General features: G+C 34.4%; 1 protein-coding gene across 1 annotated transcript in view; it reads left to right on the forward strand.

The window, feature by feature from the left end:
• Positions 1 to 11,652, forward strand: part of LOC145277029 (PDZ and LIM domain protein 3-like) — a 163,871-nt gene extending 152,219 nt beyond the window's left edge. The window contains exons 2-3 of the mRNA XM_080128633.1: positions 4,685 to 4,833; positions 11,000 to 11,652. Coding sequence (XP_079984759.1) covers positions 4,685 to 4,833; positions 11,000 to 11,069 — 219 coding nt within the window. The 3' untranslated portion in view covers positions 11,070 to 11,652. The remainder of the gene's footprint in view (positions 1 to 4,684; positions 4,834 to 10,999) is intronic.
• The last annotated feature ends 204 nt before the right edge of the window (positions 11,653 to 11,856 follow it).

Raw genomic sequence — 11,856 nt, forward strand, 5'->3', positions numbered from 1 at the left:
ACATTTTCATCTCGAGTGTTATTTTCACCACGTTTTCATCTTGAGTGTTATTTTCACCACGTTTTCATCTTGAGTGTTATTTTCACCACATTTTCATCTTGAGTGTTATTTTCACCACATTTTCATCTTGAGTGTTATTTTCACCACGTTTTCATCTTGAGTGTTATTTTCACCACATTTTCATCTTGAGTGTTATTTTCACCACATTTTCATCTTGAGTGTTATTTTCACCACATTTTCATCTTGAGTGTTATTTTCAACCACATTTTCATCTTGAGTGTTATTTTCACCACATTTTCATCTTGAGTGTTATTTTCACCACGTTTTCATCTCGAGTGTTATTTTCACCACATTTTCATCTTGAGTGTTATTTTCACCACATTTTCATCTTGAGTGTTATTTTCAACCACATTTTCATCTTGAGTGTTATTTTCACCACATTTTCATCTTGAGTGTTATTTTCACCACGTTTTCATCTCGAGTGTTATTTTCACCACATTTTCATCTTGAGTGTTATTTTCAACCACATTTTCATCTTGAGTGTTATTTTCAACCACATTTTCATCTTGAGTGTTATTTTCACCACATTTTCATCTTGACTGTTATTTTCACCACATTTTCATCTTGAGTGTTATTTTCACCACATTTTCATCTCGAGTGTTATTTTCACCACATTTTCATCTCGAGTGTTATTTTCACCACGTTTTCATCTTGAGTGTTATTTTCACCACGTTTCGGGAGATTGACTTACAACTTTTTTTTTTTAGATGTCCCTTGTCGAACACGGGTATCTTTCTGTTGAATTCGGGAATCTGCATGGAATTTTGAAATTTAGGAAGGTAGCATGCTCTCGTTCCAACAGCCTTTACTGGGCAGAAGTTTTAAATAATTCGAAATTGTATTTTGAGAGACGTCCGTACTATGTAGTTCGTCCGCAACGACCCGTGGCGTAGTGGATAAAGTACTTGATATTTCAGTTGTAAGTTACACTCTTCCTGAAGTTGAAATTTCAATCCTCAGTTTGGACGATGAAACTTTCAGGCTACGAATGCATGAATTCAGTCATGTAGCAATTCAGTTTGCAATCTTCTTTGATCAATTCAGGCAGAATAAAAAAATAGGAGGTATTACTTATGGAACGCCACTCGTATTCTTATATTACTTCATTTGAAACAGACAATCATTTTATGCTCATCAAAATAGGTTCAGTTAAAATAAAAATATTAGTATGGCCCGAAACAAATGAACGCTTGTATGATAAATAGACTAAACCTTTTTTTGACGTCTGTTCCCAGTGAAGCGATATATATATATATATATATATATATATATATATATATATAAAGAGAGAGAGAGAGAGAGAGAGAGAGAGAGCATTATCTGCATGTGGACTTGCAGACATGACCAAATATGTACCCTGTTTGCAAGTTCTACAGACTGACACGATCAGTGCTACTTGTTATAATCATTGGATTAACTAGACTCGCGATACACATTAACTCCCTGACATTTCGAACGGGTAGTTAGATGATACTGCGTCTCGGTGCGTTGTTCAAAAGTGTCAGATATCACAGGTTACCGACGAAACAATCATTTTTACCCCCCCAAAACTTAAACAAATAGAAGAAAGGAAATAAAAACAACTGTCGTAAGGTTGTCGTTTATCCCCCTCCACCCACAAACACATAAGCACTTTTTACGAGTTATTTAGGGGCACCTGATAGCTGACATATCTACATCATGAAACTGAATAATGACACGATGTTTTATTTACACAGTTGCAGTCCAACTTACATATATATTTACGCTTCGCCAGATACAGAATTACAATCATGGAATTCATGATATCTGCCAACTGCAAGACTTCTGAGGTTACGATCAAATTTTGAAAAGATCTGTTGAACATTTCTCGCATAATATTACTTACAAACATATAATGAAGCAAGATAACACTAACTAAATTATATTCTTTTTGGCTGGGAGGAGATATTCTATTTCTTACAAACTCCGACTTGCGGGTAGAAATATAAATAAATATGCATGAAAACAACAGAAAAATGAGTTAGAAACGAGTTTTTTTATTTAGGGCATATCAATTCATTTCATGTCATTCAATGCAGAAAACAGTTATTTTGACGAAAGTGTTTATTCTGTATATCATTAACATCTTCACATTGATGTAGTTTACGTTATTCAAGATATAAATAATCAAATAAATGTACGTGTATGTCTCTGAATGTAGTTTTATATCAAACGCAAAGAAAGATTATAATTAAGCTGATATGTAGTAAAAGTTTCGCACTGGTATACAAACTTGTGGCCTGAAAGTCATCATGAAGTTTTTTTTCTGTGATAGTAGATAAATTACTTATTTACAAATATTTTAATGGACAAACTTAAAACACTTGTTCCCTCTCGACGTAAATACCCCCGACAAATTAGAAAAGCAACAAAATTCCACCCCTATACTGAAAAGAACCCCAGATGCCGTAAAACCTACTACTCAAATAGCTTCTTCCCTCGAACTGCTAAAATTTGGAACTCTCTCTCAGGCCCCTGCTTCCCTTACTGTACTGACATGCAGAAGTTCAAACGTAATGTGAACTAACATCTCGTTGCCCAACTTCCTACATAATATCCCTACAAATCTGGTCCCAAATACGACTTAGTGGAATCTTGCCTTGTTTGGGGTGAGAAAACAGTAAAATAAATAAATAAATAAATAAAAATAAATGGACTTACCTAGAAACAATGAAAACACATCTAAACGTTGTGGACGCGATTAGCGACATTCATTTGCGCGATAATAGACACATGCCTGTTAAGGTTCCAACGTCGACAATAAGCCTTACGGAAACCCGGACATTACACTGACCTTTTATCTGTTGGGTTGAGCCATTCATTATGGGTAATCCAAGGAACTCCCCCAAAACTTTGTTTTCTCCTTTCAGGATGGTGGAAGTTGATTGCTTACTGCCTGGGATGCCTCGACCGAGGAGTGCCGACAGTGCTGCCTAGTCAGTTTTTAAAAGGCCAGAGTGCACATCTTTAAGAGCACTGGCTTGACTTTCTCCACCTTCTTGAGATTGTTCCACATCTTGCTGCGATTGAGAGAAAGTAAAAACCATGTCGCATCTCATTCATTTGTTTGGTGTCGGACTTGTCGTGTGAGTGCATTATAAGTCCAGTATAAGACCTCAACAATTAATCCGGTAGAAACTGTATCCTTTTGGTGGCTTTTTATCTGGCGGGCTGAGGTATCGTTCTAATAGACGTAAGAGGTCAACGCTTTTTGGTATTGCCTCTCGTCTTTCGGGTGAAGTAATTTTATCGCTTATTGACTGAGGTGCTCTGACCTAGGAAAGTTGACTGGGTTTCCCGGCAATTTTCCAAAGACAAGAATGATCCCTCTTTAGTGGCGATGGTTTGAATTTCTCACTGTCTAACCTTATGCCATATCTTACTGCAGTAGAAAGGAAGTAAATAACAGCGTTTTGGGGTATTTTTTTGGCGTTGGTCGCAGACAGTTGCTAGTCGAAGTTTCGATCTCGACAACCAGTTCAGGAGAAACGGGACCATTTCAGTGACCATTCATCTAGCAGGCTGAACCATTCGTTGTGGTAGTCCTAGGCCGTCTATCCTCCAGGATCGGTCCTCTTCTCTTTGGGATAGAGTAAGTTTATTGCTTATGGCTTACTTCCCGAGACGTTCCAACCGGGGATTGCCCTGGTAATATTTAAAAGGTTAGAGTGTTCGTCATTTAGGTTTCCTGGCTTTATTCTATGCACATCCCGACATCTTTCTGTAGTTACAATGAAGTAAATATTGCGATAACACTCAAAATCATAATGCGTACTTTTATAGCGTATTTTTGTTAATCATAGCACTTTGTCTTATTATCGGCCTCCAAGGTCACAACATAAATGATCAAACTACATACCATACTAGTAAATGATCTAACTACATACTATACTATTAAATAATCTAAATACATTTCACAATATTAAATGATCTATGTATCACAATATGATATGATCTAAGTACATACCATACTAATACATAATCTAACTACATACTATAATATTAAAATATTTAACTACATACTATTAAAACCTTTACTACATACTAAAGTATTAAATAATCTTACCACATATCACGATATTAAATCATCTTACTACATATCACTATATTAAATAATCTAACTACATACCATACTATTAAATGATTAAACTACATAAATCCTACTAAATAATATAAGTACACACCATAATATAAAATGACCTAATTACATCCCATAATACACAATGATCTAACTGCACCTAATAATATAAAATGAATTAATTATATCCTATAATATAGAATAATTTCGGTATTCATCATAATATTAAAGAATATATAAAAGTTTGTGTATAGAGAGGAGATAAGGCTATTCAATCTTGCGCATAAGATCGTCATAAGTCACGATCAGATGTATTATACTGCATGCTACTGCAATGTACAAGACACAAGCTGAGAGGAACATTCATCTGCATTTCGATCGCCATAATGGCCGGAAAGGGGGTCATTATTCTACTAGTCAATTATTCTACTCTATTTAACTTTAACGGTAATTTATTGAATTCAGTAATAAGTGTAATTATTTTCTTATTGATGTAGATACTTAATTCTTGCCTTTTTTTTGCAGGTAGCACCAAACACTCCTGCCGCAGGTCAATTGCATCCCGGCGATGCCATTCTTGGCATCGGAGGTAGTAATACCGGCCAGCTGACGCATATGCAAGCTCATCAACTTATCAAAAGTGCTGGAAACTTTTTGCAACTAACTCTTTTAAAGTAAATATGAAATTATTATTTTTTGTTCACTTTTTGAAATTTAGTTTGGAGAAGATAAACGGAACGGATGGTGTGATCTATTTCATTGACAAGGCGCCAAAAATGAACTTCTAAACCTCGATGTTGTAGTCGAGAACTTTTCTAGTTTATTATTTTATAGAATGTTTAAGTCTCTCTCTAAGGCGCTTTCTTCGTCAGCCAATCTGTTAAGTTTCAACTAGTATTTTCATGATTAAACGCGTTGATTTAAATCGCGAATCTTAACCTTAAGAACATCTGTTATTTAGTTTGATGTATTTCACAGTATATTCGACATTTATATGGGATAACTTGATGCCGATTGGCATCTATTGTCAACGATGAAGTGAATATGAATTCTTTTCACCAGTAATTTGAAAGAATTCATCAGATCTGTTAGCGATACTGTCATCTGCCCTTAAAAAACTAAAAGCACTTGCGCAACTGAAACTTTGACCGTTCATGATTCTTAGTATATAAGATTGAAAAAGTTGCTTTAATAGCAGCAACATCAAAACAATAACAAAATCATGATAACATTTGAATTTATCTATATACTCACGCAATAGTTTTCAATCCAATTTAACGTAAGTCTAAAGGAATGTTTTATTCTGGATTAACGATTTCTCTTTGACTGTCAGTTTCACTTTTTCTCGAAATCTCCTCAGTCGATCTTCCTGTAATTTTGTATGGAGCTTTGTTATAAGGTGTAGCAAACTATTATTTATCCGTTCAATGTACAGTTAGGAATCGATAGAGATTAATAACCACAATACCACATTTACTCTAGAAGTTTAGCAAAGAGCACTTATTCTAAGTGAACGAGTTATAACTTTTGCCAGTTTTTAATGAGCTAAAAAGTCTAGTACACATATATTTACGATAACATTCATAGGTAGGAGGCCGTTAAACACAATGTTACGTTCCTCGGTAATATAATCGTCTAAAAGCAACAAAAAGTTACACAGGCAGGAAAGCAAGCACGTCTCTCAGCTAAGATTTATGCCACACAAATCGGCATCGATATGGGCGTATGCCGGCTTTCGTGAAGCGGAATGTTCCTAAATTACTCCTGGAAGAAGCGTTCGCTGAGAGCAGACAATAAGGCGATTTTGATTGCGCAAAACGTTATGCGCATTTGAATTTCCCCAAGATCGTCAAACAACACTTTGTTTATTTTCCAGATTTTTAGCTGACAATCATTGGCTCGTTTGTCGGTCAGCTTTAAAGTTGTGTTTATGCACCTTTCCCATGATTTATTTTAAAAAGTGTGGTATTTTCAACATTGTTTCTAAATATACTAGCAGATGTACCCGGCGTTGTCCGGTATTAAACGTTACGTTAAATTCCTTAAAAAATGAAGTAAAAAAAGAACGGAAAGAAACCGAGACATGTGCATGCGAGTATTATGCTTTTTTTTTCTTCTAAATAGTTCACTTCTTGTTAGTAAGAAAATACTCGAGCTGAAATCGAAGTCAAAAACTGTGAGTCAAGTACGAAAACCATTAGACCAGCTTGCAATGGTCATTAAAAAGTGTTTTCAAAACTCGTCAAACAATTAACAGATAAAAATCCGATGACTCCCAAGTACTAATTTTTCAGTTTTGACCTTTTTCTTATTGAAAACACATTAAAAAGTTTTCCACATGTCTGAATATCCTATATACCAAATATCAGTCTGTAGATAAAAAATTCGTTGAGTATATAGGTTGACAACTGCCCTCACACACATTCCCACTTTATATATATATATATATATATATATATATATATTGTCAGAATAATCTTACCGACTAGTTAGATGGGACGAAAGACGTTAAAGCTTGTAACGAAATGATGTCAGTAACAAGCAATCTTTTTATGTAAGAAACAAGCTGGTAATGTAAACACACGTATCTTTTGTCTAAAACCCAAAAAGTAACTACAAACAAAAGACCACATGTAACATATTTTATACACCCAACCTCTCGTTCAGCGAGAATTAACGAGACTAGCGTGTCTATATAACGCATACAATAGGGGCACTAGTTTCTTTATTTTACTATTACAGAAAAACGGTCCAACGTTCTCCACACACGAAAGTGTCTTACTTCCCCTTCCTCGGCAAGTTTAACAATTCTAAGTTCTCACAATATATATATATATATATATATATATATATATATATATATATATATATATATATATGTGTGTGTGTGTGTGTGTGGACGATTAATCGGGATAATAATTGAGAATCGGAAAAATCGGAACCTTTTAGGGTATCGGAATCGGAAACTTTAACCCGAATTTCCAATTAAAAAAAACGACTCCTTAAAACATATTGAACTTCATCTTACATTGACGGTATTAAATAAGGAATATTTCTTGTTTTCAAACTAAAAAAAAAAATTGAAATCTATATATAAACATAAACTATATAACATAAAAAAGGATATAACATAAAAAGACGATGTTATTTTACTTGGGAAAAACAAAACAAACAATGTTTGGATTTTGCCCTACCCATCGGCATTGACAAGTCTGATAAAAGGTTGTTAAAACGCGTGAAAAAAATTCACATTTTACGCGAGAAACATTTTAGCGTCAGCTTTTCTTGATTTTGGAATCTCCTGTCTGTTTAGCAGTGTTTACTGGCCGTAAAAGTAAATTCTGAATATATAACACGCTCCAAACGTTATTATTTCACCAGAGTACATTCAATTAAAATACTTGTAAAACAGGCACAGAGACTCTTTGTAGATCCTGTCTAAGAGGGATAAACCAGACGTATGCGTATGCATTCGAATCGTTGGTACGAATTCAGGAAGATTATCAGTTGAAAAAAACCCAAAAAACCCAAAAGATTTATTTTCAGTGTCTGATAAACTTCATCTGCAGTCCATTAGGCTGATTCTTAGAACGTATTCCATTTTAAAACACATTTTAAAAGTTCGATGCATAAGTGCACAGATTTTGAGGAGTATAAAATCCGTTGTCATAATTAGTACCATCATCATGATGCAGTCCGTTAAATACATCAGTGAATCGTAATGTTTTGATGATGTATTCACTACGCTATGTTAAATCTATTATATCTATAAAAGTGAAAATGTGTGTGAGGACAGTTCTCAACCTATATACTCAACGAATTTTTATCTACAGATTAAATTTGATATTTAGGGTATTCAGACACGTGGAAAACTTTTTAATTCGTTTTCATCCGGAAGAAGGGCTGCTAAGAGGCCCAAATGGAAAAAGTTGTCATCGGATTTTTATTTGTTTATCAACTTAATAGACTGAAAAAAAAAGCTAACAATTTGAAAATAAGTTGTGCCTCTTAGAAAGCAACAATTTGGAAAGAAAATATAATTAATCCTTGAAGAAATGTTAAAGAGTCTGAAAAAGAAAACGCATGTCTAAGAGAAGGGGGAATATAAAAGAGACTGAAGAGTTAGATAAAGATAGGGAGAGAAAAGAGAAAAAGAAAGGTAGGAGGAGAAAGAGATGGAAATCGAAAGAGAAAGAGAGTAGGAGGAAGCTAAAATCGAGAAGACGTGTAAGGGAAGACAGAGAGAGGGAGATGACAAAGAGGGGAAATGTATTAGATGGGGAAGGGCAAAGGAAAAGAGAAGACTGTAAAGGGGAGAGGGAGAAATACTTTAAAAAGTAGGAAGGAGATAAAATGGGAGTGAGAAAAGGAACAGAAAGTAAGAGTAGAAAGCGGTAAAGAGGAGAGTAAGAGGTAGGTAAAGGAAGGGGAGAGAACAAGAAGAAAGAGAATGAGGGAAGGAAGAGATGGTAAAAGAGTAAAGAAAGAGACGATAGAAATGAAGAGAAGAGAGGAATTAGAAGTGGGGAGGGGGTAGAAGATAGAGAGAAAGCAGAGCAGAGGAAGTACACAGTGAGGTGCGAAAATATTACAAAAAATAACAAGAACCAAGATCCTCAAAATGCGTCCATCCATGCTGCGCGTTTAAAGCGAAAAGTATCATGTTTAACTGCAGCTCGACCCACGGACGGACAAAGCTCCTAATTGTTAAATACATCGTTCCGTTTTATTAAGTTTTATCCTAACTTGACATTAGATACAATTGATGGAACCCTTTCAAAGTTATCAAAACAAAATTAGGAGTAGGAGCGACAACAAAAATTAGCAGGAGCAGAAAAATGATTTGTGCAAAAATAAATTCTGATTGGTTAGAAACCTAGATTTTTATTCCTTGTTTTGACCTAACTTCAACCAATCAGAATACAGTCGCCGTGGGAGCTGGGTACCTGCCAAAGTTTCTAATATAAGGCAGAGCGCAAGTTGAGACTCGGAGTAGCAGCAACGTTATCAAACGAACCCTTGTCAGTAAGCACCACAACTCCTATAAGGGAACTACCAATTTGACCCTAGCCGCTAGGTCAAGGGTTCTCGACAACTCACACGATAATTTCCACACAGCAGTGCCATCGTTTCCATCTTCTTAAAAACAACCAGCAGCGCAGTTGCAGTCATATTTCAACTATCATTACAAATGATAACTTCTTCAGGGTGACGTCCCGTTTTTAATATCTTCACAAATGATAACTTCCATACGGGCAGCACCGTCCTAAGATATCGTTTCACACGATGATGTCTTCGCCGACAACTTCACTTCAATTATTTTCACAAGGGAATTAGCATATCTCGTCAATAACCGCCTCTCTGGCAATCTTTCTTCACTCTCATTCCAATTATCTTCACAAGGAAATCACTCCTCACTCTCCAATAACCCCCTGTCAGACAATCTTTCCTCACTAACAACAACTTAGTTTAAAGTTCAATAAATGATAGTAAAACAATCAGTCTTAAGGTCCATCCTGCCCAGGTTTATTTCTTTCTCCTTACCTTATGCTTTGTCTATTATATAACATTATCGAGACGCAAAGTCGCGTCTAAAATCATCTCAACTCGTTTGATTGCCAAGCAAGTACAGGCGTCGTCAGCGGCGGCGTGAAGCGTCTGTCTGCAAATGAATCGCGCTAAAAGACATTTCATCATTCATCTTAACGAATTAGCCTCTTCCCATGAGACAAACTCTTAACAGATTTTTTTTTGCTTTTCTTGGTTGCCTCCCATCACGTCAAATGAAGAACTTCCGTAGTGATTTCGTAGATTTCCGGTAATTTTTCACATATAAAAACACGTGGAGACGTGATACACGAATAAAGGTATTAAGCAACAATCAGTTCTCAGTGCCAGTTTTCTAGAGGTTGATGGTTCAATCCCCACTACAGACGACACTAAGATTTCTATCACATCATGATTGACGAAAAAGAACAATCCACACCCATAAATTACATAAAAGGTTTATTTCAAAAGTATATATATATATATATATATATATATATATATATATATATATATAGAGAGAGAGAGAGAGAGAGAGTGTGTAATAGAATTAAGACAAACCTATTAGGATAAAAAGCTCTACCCGATTAAGAGGAGCAAAAATAGAATAAGTTAAAAGGATGAAGATTAAAGTTACATAGAAACTTTATTACATTTTGAAATCAATAAGGGTTACAGAAAGGGAAATAAGGGAGAAACCTGTTTAGACCATGGTATTTCGAAGCTAAATGCTTCTCGTCAGAAGAAGATAAAAAGCCGGTATTATACAAACTTAAGAGTAAAAAGGCAACACCGACTTTAAAAAGTTCAGATTAGAAATGGAAAAAAAATATTAGGGGAGGGACAAAAGACAGACGAACATGAAAGAAACAATAAATATATGAAAATAATAAAAAATAAAAATAATTTTTTTTAAAAAAAGATAAAAGATAATATTAATCAAGAAAATTAAAAAAAGAAAATTTTAAGTGTAAGATGTACCCTAAGAAGGTAAGTTGATTGTGACCATATAAAAACAATGACTCATATTTTAAGTTTTAGTCCTTAGGTTTTATTTTTCTTTACATTCGAAATTAGGCGTACTTTCCTTGTAAAGGTAATTGAAGTGAATTAATCGGTTTTACCTTTGGTTTCACCCTAATAATGATGTAGCAATGATATCCTAAACACGTTTGCTACCTTTAAGTTTACGAACCCAAGAGGAGTCAGAATAGCGTTTTCTTTGTAAAGATTTGAAAATGCTTATATTTATTTTAAATTTATGCCTACACATTTTACGTTTTTATCTTTCAGACATGCCTTTGCTGAACCGACAGACATCCGCCCGAAAGGACCCGTGAAATTTACTCCGTGGAAGCAATAACCATGAAAGACAGATTATATTTGCACCAGATGAAGAAAGATGTTTTATATTTTCTAAAAAAAAAAGGAAAAGCAGGAAGATAATTTTACATAATAAAATTAGACATTTTTTTTTTTATATTAGTAGCGATTAAATTCTGGCGAAACATAATAAAACTAACAGTTACAAATAGTAAAAAGTGTTTTCTGTGAAGACATTTAAAATTGGTTACGATAATAGATTTATTCAATGAAGCCCTCCGTTTCATTTAATAGATTATGATAAACGTTTATATTTTTTATGGAAATGACAATCCAAATTTGGCTGTAAAAGTCTATGTTTCGTATACATAACGTGTTTATCAAGTAATAACGATGCAGGCTGGAGAAATGTTAAAGCAAGAGTTTATCACTATTTAACAATATTTTCACGATTTCTGAAAAAAATTGAATCATATTCGAAAGAAAGTTGGGATGAAGCAACGACATCAAAATATGCAGCATCTTCAAGAAAACCCTTTAACGTGTGTCGATCGGAGAAGAGTGAAAAATAAATTGCCCATGAAACAGGTTTGTTGATCTATAGAATAACACACACACACACATATATATATATATATATATATATATATATATATATATATATATATATATATATATGAGATTAAAGAAAATAATATTCCAACGAGGTGGAGAGATGAAAAAGGAACAAACCATGGTATATGCTAATCAATTTTATTTTAAGACTTCCTCGAGATGATTCACGAGGAAGTCTAGAAATAAAGACGAAACGTTGATGAACATATATA

Source organism: Euprymna scolopes, chromosome 5 (genome assembly GCF_053919585.1).
Source record: "Euprymna scolopes isolate OS-2025 chromosome 5, ASM5391958v1, whole genome shotgun sequence".
NCBI classification, from domain to species: domain Eukaryota; kingdom Metazoa; phylum Mollusca; class Cephalopoda; order Sepiida; family Sepiolidae; genus Euprymna; species Euprymna scolopes.